This window comes from Acipenser ruthenus, chromosome 5 (assembly GCF_902713425.1).
Source record: "Acipenser ruthenus chromosome 5, fAciRut3.2 maternal haplotype, whole genome shotgun sequence".
Lineage (NCBI taxonomy): Eukaryota > Metazoa > Chordata > Actinopteri > Acipenseriformes > Acipenseridae > Acipenser > Acipenser ruthenus.
Genome location: NC_081193.1, coordinates 31,306,838 through 31,322,766, shown reverse-complemented (window position 1 = coordinate 31,322,766; position 15,929 = coordinate 31,306,838). Strand labels below are relative to the sequence as shown.

Genomic DNA, 15,929 nt, shown 5'->3' with positions numbered 1-15,929 from the left:
CTATCCCAACAGACTTACAGCTGTAATTGCTACCAAAGGTGCTTCCACCAAGTATTAACTCAGGGGGGTGGAGATTTATCCAATTATGATCTTTCAGTTTTGTATTTTTAATATATAAGTTTTTCCCCTTAACAGTGTGGAGTATGGTGTGTAGATAAGTGGAAAAAAAATCCTCATTTAAATGCATGAAACACTGAGGCACTGATACAACAAAATGTGAAAAAAGTTCAAGGGGTTGTAGACTTTCTATATGCACTGTATGTATATGTATGTGTAGATAGATAGATAGATAGATAGATAGATAGATAGAGAGATAGAGAGATAGATATAGAGATAGATAGATATAGAGATAGATAGATATAGAGATAGATAGATAGATAGATAGATAGATAGATAGATAGATAGATAGATAGATAGATAGATAGATAGATAGATAGATATAAAAATGTGGCATAATAAAGAACTTGTTTTGACAGCTGTATTAATACTTGAAATAGAAATAAGTTGACGTTAATAATGGCATCCTTGTTTCCGGCCATGTTCCATTGATGTGATTTTTGCCAACTATAACACCTCAGTGCTGCTTCTAACTAACTACAATGCCCTTAAACAGGAACGTTATTGCTATTTAAAAAAATAAAAAAATAAAAATAATAAAAATATGTTATAAAAGATAAATGTCAAAACATCACAAGAATGCCCTTTCTTTCTTTTTATTTTTTTTTTACAATAAATTCAGACTTCATCTTCAACCATTTAATTGATCAAATATTTAAAAATAAACCCTGTTGACAATGCAGTTAGCCACTTGGAAATCACAACTCTATCACCTATTAACAGAATGGGTCAGTTCTATTAACATATCTTAAACACGTTATGAACAGCTCTATGATTAACACACAATAGAACCAGGTACACAAAATAAATTCAAATCAGCATCACAATATGTTTCTATGCCATCAGCCTATTGAAACTTCAATGCTACTTTTCTATAAAATAAAAAAATAGAAATAAGTGAGTGAAAGGCTGTGTTTTCCTTCATGCTGGCCACTTTGTGCGAGACGATTTTTAAATCAGAAGGCTTGATTTTATTTTTGCTTTGGGCGATGGAAATTTGGTCTGGCTGCTCCTTTGGAAGTCTTCTGGTTCCCTATTATTGAGAGGCCGCCTTCTTTTCCAGTCTGTTAAAGACAAAAGAAAAGTTTGTTTCAACTATTTTGAAGTAATAAACCTGGCTACAGTGGTAAGCACAGACAAACCTGAAAAATACCCACGTCCCCCTTTTGAGTAATTTCAACCTCACACATCTTTCCCCTTAAGAATTCTCTGCTTTCCTCAGCTTGTTTAGTTCCAAAACCTACGAGCAACCCCACAGATTTTGAGTTTGAGTATGCTTAATTCATTTTGCAATGTTACGAAGCTGTCAAAGTGGTGTTAACAGTCCTGACAATATCAGAACTTTACATTGTTCAAACAGAAATGATATAACTCTGTATGTCTCGCACAACATTTTTAGCTTGTAAACGGGTGGATCATTCCAAGGCTGTTACCAGCAATTTCAGATACTTCCAGTTTAGATACCTTTTACTGCTACAGGTATAGCTTTACACTATGCATGCAGAAGAAATGTAGAAATAAAACCACAGCCTGCATTCTGATACACTCAAGACACAAAAAACCAAACAACTAACCTGTATTTAATAAGCCTTCCACCCTGGACGAGCTGCGTAGCTTCATTAGTTATGTGGCAGGCAAAAAGAAGCCAATTCCTTGGCTGTACTTTATAGGCAAACCTCATAAATAGAAGCGAGTAACAACACAAAGCTGTAAAATCAAAACAAAAAGTATTCATTAAAATAAACCAACACCATATCATATCGCATCACTTGCACATATTATAAGCAACCTTATCACTGCCCACCCTTTCATTGTGATGGGATTATTTTTGGGGGATATACTGATTATTCATTACTATACATTAAAGGAATTGTACTATGATGCAAGTCATATGTCCTAATTACAACCAGACCGGAGGACAACAACTGAAAGTGATAAGATTCCAGGAAGTATAAGCTTATATATATATAATTAGCTCAAAGAGCCTATACAGTATACACACACACACACACACACACACACACACACACACACAGTGCTCTCTTGCTATAACACAGGTCTCGGGGGACACACAATATGAGCGTTGTCAACAGGGAGGGGGCGCCGCGGGACACAACACATATCTGACTAAAATACAAAATAAAATAACTCCCTCTCTATAATGCACATATAGTGAAGCAAAACTGTAACTTTCCGTGAATTAACCATGCATAAAGAACTATAATCAACGCTATATTTTTTACAAAAAAAAAGTTAACATTTCCACTCGTGGATCATTTTAACCCTTTGCGGTCCATTGTCGGACTGGGTCCGACATTGCAATTATTCCTCTCAGGTCCTTTGTCGGACTGGGTCCGACATCATTATAGCAACGCAAAAAACGGGTTCTAGTCGTTTTTTCCCCGGAAAAAGCCGAGAAAACCATTCAATTGCCGAATGGGAGCGACAGGAGCCGAGACAAGTCGAAAAAAAAATAAATAAATAAAAGGCGTATCTCATGAATAGTCATACATGGCCATGGTATCAGATAACGGGGTGGTCAGTAAACAAGCTGGCTGCCTGTGAATCAACGCACAGAGAACACGGACATTTGCAGAGATGTTATAGTAATAAAATAATGACTTGGATGGCATTATTGGAGTTTGGTGATAAAACGAGTGATCAGGAGAAGATTGATCGGTATGTACGACTATTATTTTTATTATTATTTATTTCTTACATAAGTGAAACCGATAGCGAACGAAAGGGTGGGGCGGGGCTGGAGATGCCTAGTGAGTGCTTTGTTGATATGCAGGGCCATTTAACCCTTTGCGGTCCATTTATTAATCGCGCGTCAGGCACGCCAGGTCTAATTAATTTTCACACGCGCAGTTAATTTTATACGCGCTGTTTAAAAGTATTTTTTTTCACAGTCAAACGGGTTTAAATGGCCCTGCATATCAACAAAGCACACACTAGGCATCTCCAGCCCCGCCCCACCCTTTTGTTTGCTATAGCGTTCAGCTGTGTAAGAAATAAATAATAATAATAATAATAGTCGTACATACCGATCGATCATCTCCAGATCACTCGTTTTATCACCAAACTCCTCAATAATGCGATCCAAGTCATTATTTTATTACTATAACATCTGAAAAAAGCTCTGCAAATGTCCATGATAGTCTCAGTGCGCTGACGCACTTAGCCAGCTTGTTTATTATGGATGCCCATTATCTGATACCTGATACCATGTATGACTATTCATGAAATACGCCTTTTTTTTTTTTTTTTTTTTTTTTTTTCCCCCGACTTGTCTCGGCTCCTGTCGCTACCACTCGGCAATTGAATGGTTTTCTCGGCTTTTTCCGGAGAAAAAACGACTAAACACCCGTTTATTGCGTTGCTATAATGATGTCGGACCCAGTCCGACAAAGGACCTGTGAGGAATAATTGCAATGTCGGACCCAGTCTGACAATGGACCGCAAAGGGTTAAACCCATTTGACTGTGGAAAAAAATACTTTTAAACAGCACGTCTAAAATTAACTGTGCGTGTGAAAATTAATTAGACCTGACGTGTCTGACGCGCAATTAATAAATGGACTGCAAAGGGTTAAATTAGCAGTTTTTAAACTATAAGTAGCCTGGCTAAACGGCAGCAGGGAATTCAGTTTGAAGCGACAGACAAGCAAACCAAGTGTGAGAAGGAGAGCGGGTTGGGCGAGGGGAAGAGGGAATGGGCTCGCCCCAGGTTCAGCTGCCGGACCGGGGCTCAAGCAAAGCTGAAGAGCCTTGTCTCCCGGAGAAAGCCGCAGCTCCTCTCGCAGCAAAAAAGTAAATACATTAGGAAAGATTGGGATTTGCCGCTGTAATCACTTCCAGCATTATTATTTACAGGTGTTTGCCATAAGGCTCTAGGCATTGTAGTAATTTATCAATAAACACCCTTGCACCTGTTTGTAAATGTCTGTGTGATTTGTACCTGCACTGCACTCACCTGTATCCACTCACCACTTTGCCACAGAGCGTTATATCCGAGGTGCGTTATAACCGAGAGCCTTATAGCGAGGAAGCACTGTGCATGTAACCACTAAGACCCAACACAGAGGGCATTACCCGGCATTATACGACCGTTCGTGTAATGGGGCCCGAGACATAGTTGAGGTAATAGTAATGCCCGATGTGGAGACTGTACAGTATTTATCGAGATTACTCATGACTTCAAGGTAATGTTGCATTTTATCCCCTGAAAATAGATTTGACTCTCTGTGTTAAGTTACTCCCAGACCCAAAACCTTATCTGGAGTGCTGCTACAGGATTCGGCACAGTACTTAACAGAGTTAGAACTTTGAACATTGCCTAAACATTATCAGCACAAGACTAGATTTATTTATTTTGTTGTATACATGGTGGAAGGATGGGCCAGTGGTGAAATGCTACTCACCAAAGGTCATTCTTCCACTGATGATCTCTGGGCTTTTCTTCATATCATTTATGGCAGCAATGGGAAGTCCCCAGTTAGCAACAGGACCCCAGAAATGCTGGAATTGGTAAAAACAGTAAATTGAGTTCAAACAAACAAATATTATAATATATTTTACCCCATCCCTTACCCAACACATTTACCTCACTTTAATTTGAAAAAATGGAAGTACATTTTCTTCATGCAGTATCTTTTTTGTATTATAAAATATTATATATAAGACTGCTTGAACTTGATGGTTAAAATATTAACAAATTAATATCACTACAGTATTACAATGTTTAGATTCTATACCATCCTTTTATAATCTATTTGATTTTTTTTAATGAGTTTCCACACTAAGTGAAAAGACTAGGGGTTTGCACAGCTAACCTGATAAGTAAAACGTTCAAGTAACTTTGTAAGTGTGTCATTATAATACCTTATGTGCACCACCATTGTGTGTTTTGTCCTTGATGTAGAAGGCCTGTAATTACTTTAGGTAAATATAAATAATGTCCTTACTGTGCTGTTGTTGAAGGTTGTCAGAGATCATCATTTCGATGTTACCACCAATTTAGAAAGGAAATGAAAAAAATGTTAGTTTGTTACAATTACACACACAAATATAGGCAAGCCTAAAATGACCAGCCCAGTACCACTGTAAAAAAGTGTAGAAAAAAGGCCTCTCTTTTCTTTAGTTCAGTCGAAATTGTTAAGAGTCTATTCTATGACTCGATGTTTGACAGCACATAATGCTGGCACCACATTTTCGTGGATTAGCAGAGAATCAGTCATGTGCATGTGGCAGGGTAGAAGCTATGCTGCTGTAAATAGTGTGTGTCTGGGAATGGAAGGTTGGCAGGGATTGGGTTAAATCTGTCCCTGCCAGCAATCACTGATGTGCCCATTCCCCAGTTAGGTAATTGGTGCTAACTGGGGAGTGTCCACATGTATAATCCTGTCTGGGGGAGGGTGTTTAGTGAGTTTGGACCTGTGTTTTGTTGTGTTTGAAACTGTAGTGAAGGTGAATGCCCTGCCTACCTAATATTACATTACATTGTATTGTTTTGTTTGAATCTTTCTTTTGGCCCTTGTGCTTGTTTTTTGTTCCTGTGTTTTGTTTGTTGTTTTGTGAATTAAATGTGTGCAACAGAGCTTCACTGCAACTTCTGGTCTCTGAGTTTCTCTTCCTACTGGTAACAGCTCGGGACGTGACACTATCCTGCCACAATTGGTGTTTAAAGAAGATAATAGAGTTCTGGCACAAAGAACAATGCCGGATCGAGGCTGAAGAGGTTGGGCACTGCTTTGAGGTGTGCTAATACGAACACCCCGTTCATGGAGACCTTCTATCGAGATGAGGTATAGTCGGCTAAGGAACGGCTCAGCCTGAAGGCTCTCCAAAAGCCGGCCTCGCAAACGCCTAAGACGAACCCCCCTTCCCCATGCTGGGGGATGGCAGCCTGGACACCTTCTTCGAGGACCAAGGCTGGTGCCTCGTCAGCGGGGAGTTTGGACACTCTGTGGCCTGCTGCCCCCTCCAAGAGGAAGAGGAACAGCTGCCTGCCCGAGTACCGAAGAAAGGGAGTTGTAGCCATTCCTGAAGACGAGCATGGGAGCCATCTCCAGTGCCAGAAGAAGTGGCCCCGCTGTCTCCAGCGCTACAGGGAGGCCCTGCTGTCTCCAACACCACAGGACAGTGCCCAGCATCCCCACTGCCGGAGTGCCCAGCATCACCACTGCCAGAGTGCCCAGCACTACCGCCCTCACCAGAGTGCCCTGCACCACTGGCAGCGGTGCCACTGTCAGGGGGCCACATGCCACTGCCAGCGTTGAAGCTAGAAAATCCTGAGCGGGGAAAAGTCAGTCGGGCATAGAGAGTAGAAAGGGGGTTAAACAGGCACCCCTTTACAGAAGCCAAGGGGTCACAAGGCAGGGGTTAAACAGGCACCCCTGACAGAAGGCCCAGGAACACCATGGCCATAGGAGGAGGAGAGGGGACCACCTACACCAAAACCCAGACCAACCTGCCCACCAGCAAGAATCAGGAGGGAGAAAAACGGATAACGCAATAACAAAGCAATAGTTTTTCTAGTTGAATATTTAACTTCAGTTGTGCTACATAATACACGTAGACACTATGTGGTTCATTGGTCCAGTTAACAAACCCAGTCACCCCTCACCCAGTTATATTTCACTACAGTTTACACTACAATCTCAAATACAGTAACCAGATTTGATTCCTAGCTTGGTCATTTGTCTAGAAGTGTATTCATACAGTTACTGTACTATTGCTTCATTTACTAACATTGAGTACTGTTGGACCTCCTCTTGTTTGTATAACATTTCTTATGTTCTTAAAGTCATACAACACCACACCTCCATGAATCTATACTGTTAATCTTTTAGAAAAGTAAAACAAGTAAACAGAGTATAATGCTAAACTAGACTAGCCTGATTGATTCATGTACACTGTAAAACATTATTATTATTATTATTATTATTATTATTATTATTATTATTATTATTAATTTTTATTTAGTGTTAGATATTTTGAAAATTACTACTTCCACACAATTTAATAAATGCAGTTCAGCTGATTAAACAAATATATATTTCTGGCAAATAACTGCTTTATTAAAAACATTAACATACACAATTCAATACTGAAGTTAAGCATTATATTTAATGCTATATTTCTAAAACAAAGGGGCCACTAATGTGCCTCTCTCTTACGTGCTATTAGAACAGAATTCTGTTTAAACGTATTCAAGCCAAATGTCTCCTTCAAAACAACGCCCCAGTGCACCTTAAATAAGAATATAAGACATTTTTCTAGCGAGAGGAGGCCATTCGGCCCTCATTTGGTTGTTAAAAATCTTGCACAGAAAGTAAATTAGACAAAAGACAACCAGTCTGACTACTACCAGTCTGACAGGGGGACACTGCTGTTGTACCCTTGAGCAAGGTACTTTACCTAGATTGCTCCAGTAAAAACCCAACTGTATAAATGGGTAATTGTATGTAAAATAATGTGATATCTGTATAATGTGAAATAATGTATAATGTGATATTTTGTAACAATTGTAAGTCGCCCTGGATAAGGGCGTTTGCTAAGAAATAAATAATAATAATAATAATAATAATAATAATAATAATAATAATAATAATAATAATAATGATGATGATGTTTTGATAAATTGATGGCATTTCCTCCTTTGTTTTTCAATTCTTTAAAATACTTTAAACATGTTGGCTGTCTGCCTTCAACCAGATTGCTGTTGTCATCTGGCTGAAATCCAGAATAGTTCCACATCAAGCTTCTCTCTGGCATTCGCCATGACTGAGTAATTAAATGTTCCCAGAATGCGCAGGGTAGTTGGTCACTTCCGCTAAGCAGAAATGAGTAAGTTAATTCATATTGTTTTTAAAGCACACAATTAGCGTTTTGTTTTTAAAGCGCAAACAATAAAATTAAATTAAAAACAAAACACCATTAAAAAAAAAAAAAAACCTGCGATACTTTGATATTTTTTATTTTACCCCGATATTAGGTATAATAGGATTTTGGTATCATGATATACTGTAGGTCTCGATATACCGCTGAACACTGTTCTACTGTTAATGCATATATTGAACAAACAAACAACACTAGTTTTGGAATATTAAGGGCAATCACAATTGGTGCATTTGAACTTAAGTTTTCAGTTCTTGTGTGCAGACTGATAATGTTTACATTTGCATGTCGACTATGTTTGTGTTATAAGTTACACTCTCGTTTATAGTAGGTATATGTAGTTTCATGAAATGGAAAATATAAAGTATGCTTATTCTTCACAGGTTTATAAAGATTGTAAAAAAAAAGGGTTGAGGCGCAATTGTTGAGCCATTGATCTAGACCCACTGTAGATTCTATGATTAGTTTCTCCCCTCTGTGCAACGTTGACTAGAACTAAGACTGCTATTAGAGATGTCCAAGAAGTTAAACACATTTTTTGTTATTATTATTATTATTATTATTATTATTATTAAATAGGACGGTTTATTTGGTCTGTTGCAGGTTCACAAGCGGCCTCCCTATTTAAAACCTGGGTGCCATACAGGCGCTCGTTATGGGTTTAAATGAATTTTAAGACCGATAAACTGCAGGGTATAACATGCATTGCCACATACTGTGTAGATTACAACTGCTACTGTGGCATGTACTACGTATTTAATGGGAAGAATGTTTCAAATTGAACAGACATTTACATTATAAAAATTATATAACTTTACAGACATAAAAACACAAAATACAAATTTTCGCCGAAAATGCCTCCTCTCTTGTGACAACATTATGTGTGAACGTGTGTTTTAACAGCTTTGGTGGATTTTAAAATTGTGATTACTAAAATTTGAAAACTGACTTGACAAACTGTATATTATTATTATTATTATTATTATTATTATTATTATTATTATTATTATTATTATTATTATTATTTCTTAGCAGACGCCCTTATCCAGGGCGACTTACAATCGTAAGCAAAAACATTTCAAGCGTTACAATACAAGTAATACAATAAGAGCAAGAAATACAATAACTTTAGATTACAGATCAACTGTATTTACGGTGTACTACCTGTTCAGTCTTGCCCTTCAAAACACTGGATGATAATTGTGCACCACGGCTGCTGCCTGGGGTGGTACTGAGGTAAGTGTACTTGTGTGGTACTGAGCGGAGTGGGCAAGGTTATTGCAGGGAAACCGGAGAAAAAAAACAATAGCAAATTAATTTCGCCTGGAAGACACACTGTATTACTGAACCCAATCACAACACGAATCAGTAGTGAAATCGGTATTATCACCGACAGACACAGGGCGGTTGACAGCGGTGAATCTGCTATGAATACCACTGTCCTGCGGAAGGACGCGGCGAAAGCATTATTTAAACACAATTTTATATTTCACAACATACCTCATCAAATAATCCCGGAAGTCCTTGCTTTTAAGGTGATCTATAGCTTTGCGGGCCAACACTCCAGCCATGATTCCGATTTGTTGTTTTTCTTCACCAAAATTATAAACAAACGATCAAAAGTAGGCGATCAGCTCCACGGTCACAGCTTTTTACAACCTTGCAAATTACGACATCTACACATCGCTTTACAACAGCCGGAATGAGTCTGCCGACCAGACCTGTCAATCAAACAGAATCCAAATACCGGTTGGCTGTTGAAATGCCGTAAAATAATTCGGTGTTTGCCTGTTGTTCCCCGGATGTTGTAACCAGCGTTCCAAAAAAAAAGGATGGAGGGGTTGGTTCACAGTTGAAGCGTTGATTGGTCTGGATTGAGCCAATATAATTGTATCTATTCAAGGACAGAGTAGGACATTTATTTTCAACTTGTTATTTTCAAGCATGGATGAACGGGGAGCCAACCCAATTTGATAGAATAGCAACAGCAGCTTGTCGCTGAGGCGAATGACACAAAAGACACAAGAACAATCCCAAACACATTCTTACACTATTTCAGACTTCTACTGTCGAAAGTAGATATTGTTTAAATAAAGGTTGCATTTTAGTAAGCAAACTATAGGAGTACTAAACCCTCTTTCATTGAAGTAGTATTTTTTTGTATTACTTTATTTGAGTTTAGGTTTGAATACAAGAAAAGGATGGAATTGATGGAAATCAAGTTTAATGCAATTTGTTTACTTTTCTTTCAACACAACTGAAGAATGGCTTGTGTCCAAAAGGTCCTGTAATACATACCTTTTTAAGCATGTAAACCTTTCGTGTACATCCCCCCCCCAAAAAAAAACCTTTTAATTGTTGTACACTCCTGTTATACCTCCTTTCAACTCTCCCTCTCTCTCTCTCTCTCTCTCTTTATATATACACACACACAAACATACTGTTTATCTGGGAGGAGGCTGTGTGGTCCAGTGGTTAAAGAAAGGGGCTTGTAACCAGAAGGTCACCATTTCAAATCCCACCTCAGCCACTGAGTCATTGTGTGACCCTAAGTAAGTCACTTAACCTCCTTGTGCTCCGTCTTTCGGGTGAGACGTAGTTGTAAGTGACTCTGCAGCTGATGCATAGTTCACACACCCTAGTCTCTGTAAGTTGCCTTGGATAAAGGCGTCTGATAAATAAACAAATAATAATAATAATCTGTGTGTGTTCTGTCATAGTTTGTAAACATTTACCCCATTGTTATTTACTTGGGTTAATAAGTTTGTTTGTTAACCTTTGTTACTGTTTGTTCTGTACGGTATAGTATGTATAGTATGTTTTCCATGTCAACTAATTTGTAGCATTCACCTCATTGTGTTTTTTTTTTTTTTAAATGAAAGATCAGGCTAAACATCTTAACATTACAAAACTACTATATTTCCACATAAAGCTGCAATTTTGGCAAATCAAAAGTTGCCACAGCTTTGGCAAATGTTGGAATGACATTATATTTTTCTGACCAAATCTAGATATCCTAATATTATATATATATTAGAGAAACCTGGGGGAAAAAAAGAATCATACCTATAAATATAGATATCGTCAAAAAGGGCCCAGTTATATTGATTTATGCAAATTTCACTGGATAAAATATTTCTCCTAATTGCATAAGCACCATGCAGAGGTCTTGAATGTATTTTACTGTCACATTTGTAAACAAAAAGCTACTGTAGCTTGAAGGAATGCTAGCTTGCCTGTTAAAATCCCACCTCAGCCACTGACTCATTGTGTGACCCTGAGCAAGTCACTTAACCTCCTTGTGCTCCGTCTTTCAGGTGAGACGTAATTGTAAGTGACTCTGCAGCTGATGCATAGTTCACACACCCTAGTCTCTGTAAGTTACCTTGGATAAAGGCGTCTGCTAAATAAACAAAATAATAATAATACATCAACATCTGTATAAATTGCCCATTGGGAGTGAAACTGACTTGCAGCAGGAAGATGCAGTTTAAAGTGTGGAGTAGTGGTTAGGGCTCTGGACTCTTGACCGGAGGGTCGTGGGTTCAATCCCCAGTGGGGGACACTGCTGCTGTACCCTTGAGCAAGGTACTTTACCTAGATTGCTCCAGTAAAAACCCAACTGTATAAATGGGTAATTGTATGTAAAAAATAATGTGATATCTTGTAACAATTGTAAGTCGCCCTGGATAAGGGCGTCTGCTAAGAAATAAATAATAATAATAAAGTCTTAAAGAATACATGTTAGGGATTCTCTTTCCTATCATATTTCCGTCACAAAAGCAATACCAATCCCTTGACTGGGCTGACTATTATTACACTTGGCACAGAGATTTCATAGTTAGACACTGAAAGCTGTATGTTGGGAACAAGTAATAAAGTATCCCAACCATGTATGTACAGTATATTTGCAGTGATAAAAGATAAAACACAAATAAACTTTTTTTTAATTAATTTATTTATTTATAAATATTTGGCATGCCGAGCCTATGCAAAGCAATTATGAATATCTACAGTGTTTTTATTTGTTAATTAAAAACAGACATTGCTAAGAAATTTCTGCAGAGTGCATAATCAGATTCTCAATAGACTGTATTGGAAGAACCTCAGCACACAGGTAAACATTTTGCAACTAACAGTTCTTAGTACCTTTAAAGCCACACCAAGCTTTCTAGCTGAGGTCACCACTTAAGACAGTCTATGGAAAATGCAACATAGGCATCATACACATGGGAGGGGTCATACGCAAAAAACACTTCATCATTTAATAATAGACATATCCCCTAAACTCAGCACCACACAACCAGCATGGCAGTAAACATAGACACAATGAAGCATTCTTGCCTTTGTATACTGGTATGTTAATGATCAACAGAAGTGTCAGCCACACAAATATCACTGCGTGTGGTTTTCACTAACTCAGCTGTGCAGAATAAATGAATTTTTTTCTATGTGTAAATATCAGGACTTTCTTCCTATGCATTGGGATGCGGGACATTTGCTAGAAAATCGAGACAGTCCCGACCATATAGGGACTATTGGAATGTATGTAAATATGGAAACATCAATGTGGAGGCCTAAACTATTATTATTATTATTTATTTCTTAGCCGACTCCCTTATCCAGGGCGACTTACAATTGTTACAAGATATCACATTATTTTTACATACAATTACCCATTTATACAGTTGGGTTTTTACTAGAACAATCTAGGCAAAGTATCTTGCTCAAGGGTACAGCAGCAGTGTCCCCCACCTGGGAGTGAACCCACGACCCTCCGGTCAAGAGTCCAGAGCCTTAACCACTACTCCACACTGCTGCCCTATGACTATGCAATACTCGCAAGTTATCAGCAGTTGTGTACAACACATATGCCCTAAAGCAGATCTTTTTCATCGGACAACACATTAAGAGCCTGTAAGTATACACGCAGTGTAAATAATTGCAGCTGCAAATTGCTAAAAATGTTTTCTTAAGATACGCTTTTATTAAATACAAATTTAATACTGAAATGAATAATTATTTTTAGAAATCAAAGACAATTGGCTATAGCAGGACCGTGATCCAACTGCCATGACAGAGCTGTCTTTTCAGAACACTTTCAGTTTTTTTTGAGAAGAACAAAATATGTTAATATTTTGATATACATCTTTTTGTATTGTAGTAAAAATATAATATGATTTACTGTTGCAATATTAGTGTTTTGCATAGCCTACACTAATCCCTTTGCATGTATAGGCCTAAATACTGTAAGTGGGTATATTGTTAATTTACTGGATGATCTACATAAGAAAATTCTGTTCTTCAGGCTACTTTCTGTTCAAAATAAAAATAAGCTAAATAAAATTGTTAAAATTGCTAGCAAAATTTTCATAGTGGCTTTCGATAGTATTTCCACTATTTATGAAACACAAGCCCTACATTTTACAAGCTCTGATCTTATAATGATGACATTGGTGTGTGTTTTAATGTATTGTGACAGGTCTTAAATGATGTGTTTTATGTTTGTGTTTGTGTTGTCTGCTCGTCAGAGACTCTGTAATGTAAAGCCAATTCATGCGAAGGATAATAAAGTGTGGTATAAGTACGGTGCCTGTCACAGTGTTATGTTTTAATTTTTATTGACACCAAAGCAACCCAACCCCTATCCAGCTATACATGAACCTGTGCTGTTTTATCCACAGGGCAAAATGGGCAGCTGCCCCTTCCAATCTAGGGTTGTGTTTGTGTAACATAATCTTGTGATAACGCAAGAGATCTATTATGTGAAAAAGCAGCTCATACACTCATTGACTTCCAATCTTCTTTCCTTTTGTTGTTTGTGTAACTGAGTGGTTAAAATGGAGTGGTTTATATATAAATATATCAGCCAAATGCAGTACTATCCCTTTAAGGTATTGAGTTAATAGGGGTTGCATCAGAATGGGTTCAGCAGTTTTGTATTAAATATAGAATATATTAAATAGCACTGTTTTGCCAAGATACAATGTAGCATGTGGGGAGGCGGCAGGGCCTAATGATAATGTGTGTCTGTTACTACAGAGGCTGCCACCACGATACCTCGAAGGAAATCAGCCTGTGGAGCTTTTCTTGAGTCAACAGGACACAAGGGAGAAGAGATGATAAATGCATTTCTGACATTTCTTCAAGGAGTTGGGCTCGACATACAGGATTGCCGTGGCCAAAGCTATGACATTGCGAGTAACATGTCTTGTTGCTACAAGGGCATGTAGGCTAGAATAGGTAACCTGAATGAACTCGCGAAGTATGTGCCTTGCTTTGGACATTCTTTGAATCTTGTGGGCAAGGATGCTGCAAATTCATGCAATCAGGCTCTAGCGTTTTTTGACTTTGTTTTTTTAAAGAGCAAAACTAGCCAGAAATGAGAACAAAGATTCAGAAAACGAATCATCTACCAATACAGATGAACGATTTGAAAACAAAGGTACGGGTAAAGCAGACCGAAAACCTACTCGACGAGTTGGATTCAGTTTAATTGTGAAGGAATGTTTGAGAAATTATGTTTAGAACATAGCGAGAGAGAAATAATATTTTATATTGCCATTTATGAAACCAGATGTTGTTCCGCCGAAAATTATGGTGTCCTTCATCATTTCTTTAAGTTTATGTTTAATAGAGATTTTACATTACTTATGGAAGCATGAAAGTTGTCACTGTTTAACATAATGGTAACATGACCATATTTTTCGATTTACGATTTTCGTTTAAAGTGTTTAAAATTGATTCTTGTTAAACATGTAGGTCCATTCGGAATGTGTTTGGAAAAAAAATGTTTACATGTGTTTCACAATACGTTTAATTACAGGCTGTTAGCAAAGGGGCCTGTCAATGGTCCTACTGACACCGTAAATTATATTTTGCAATGTGTCCACTGCCTTTGGTATCCTTTATAGTTTATCAGTAGCAAGCTGACAGTTTGGGGGTTTTCTTTAATTTATTTTACATATTCTGTACAGGGTAGGCGAGTTAGTATTTTCCATTTAGCACTGACATGTAATGCATTGGTCGTACAACTGAACATCTAATAATTCATCGAAAGTAATTATTTTGTTTATTACTGCCTAAAAATATATAAGAACTATAATAATTTGAAAAATAAAACCTCAGATAGCTGTTACAATAGGTAATTAAAAATATTATTGTTTAATGGATTTTAGTTTGTTTTGAATGCAATTATTTACATAAAACACACAACAAAGTGATGTACAGATAACAAATACATTTCCAATTTTATTGATTAAACACTGTTCAAAACATTTGCTGTTCAGAAAAAAACTTTTCAACATTTTTGATGCTTAAGTCAATCTTTTACTATTATGATTGTCACAAATTTACAAGGTAAAATGTTTTGTAACTCGTAATTGTGTTGTTTATGCTAATACAGTTGATTATGACGTAGAAAACAATCTGATCAATAAACTTAATCTGTTCATTTATAATAATTAGTCTGTGCTAATTTATAATAAAAGTATACAAATTTGTGAACCACAATTGTTACCCTCACGGACAAGGACACTGTTAGTTTTTAATTAATTCGGATTTACTTTTATATTTTACACATGTTAATTAAAACAGACTCCCTAAAATAACCTAACAATTTACATTTCCTAAATCACTGACACTTAAAACTTAGAGGGTTTATTCAATATTACTAAAAAATATACATTTTCATCAGACTCAATATTACATTATAAACACAGTCAACAAAAACTCACATAAATAGCATAAAACCATATATTTTTCAGATCACTGACATTTTGCGTAGTTTATAATGACGTTCAAGGCATGGGCATTAATTAGGAAAATAGGCTACATTCAAGATCATCCCTCAATAATGTTGTCCTGAAGAAACTGATACAACAGAGCTGCTTCTAATGCACAATGTGGCAT

General features: G+C 37.2%; 1 protein-coding gene and 1 long non-coding RNA gene across 3 annotated transcripts; one reads left to right on the top strand and one right to left on the bottom strand.

The window, feature by feature from the left end:
- Positions 1–697: 697 nt before the first annotated feature.
- On the bottom strand, positions 698–9,724 carry mpc1 (mitochondrial pyruvate carrier 1). Of its 2 annotated transcripts, none has more exons than XM_059023980.1 (4): positions 9,515–9,724; positions 4,541–4,637; positions 1,692–1,824; positions 698–1,181 (listed from the first exon to the last, which is right to left on the bottom strand). In XM_059023980.1, exons 1-4 carry the CDS (start codon positions 9,587–9,589, stop codon positions 1,154–1,156), a joined length of 333 nt encoding a protein of 110 aa, XP_058879963.1. In that variant the 5' UTR covers positions 9,590–9,724; the 3' UTR covers positions 698–1,153. The 2 variants fall into 2 exon arrangements, with proteins under 2 accessions (XP_058879963.1, XP_058879962.1); XM_059023979.1 differs by lacking the exon at positions 9,515–9,724 and adding an exon at positions 5,084–6,282.
- A 3,002-nt stretch (positions 9,725–12,726) lies between these two features.
- Positions 12,727–15,400, top strand: LOC131737114 (uncharacterized). Its single transcript, XR_009328687.1, has 2 exons — positions 12,727–12,935; positions 14,061–15,400. It is a non-coding gene; the product is annotated as an uncharacterized LOC131737114 (long non-coding RNA).
- The last annotated feature ends 529 nt before the right edge of the window (positions 15,401–15,929 follow it).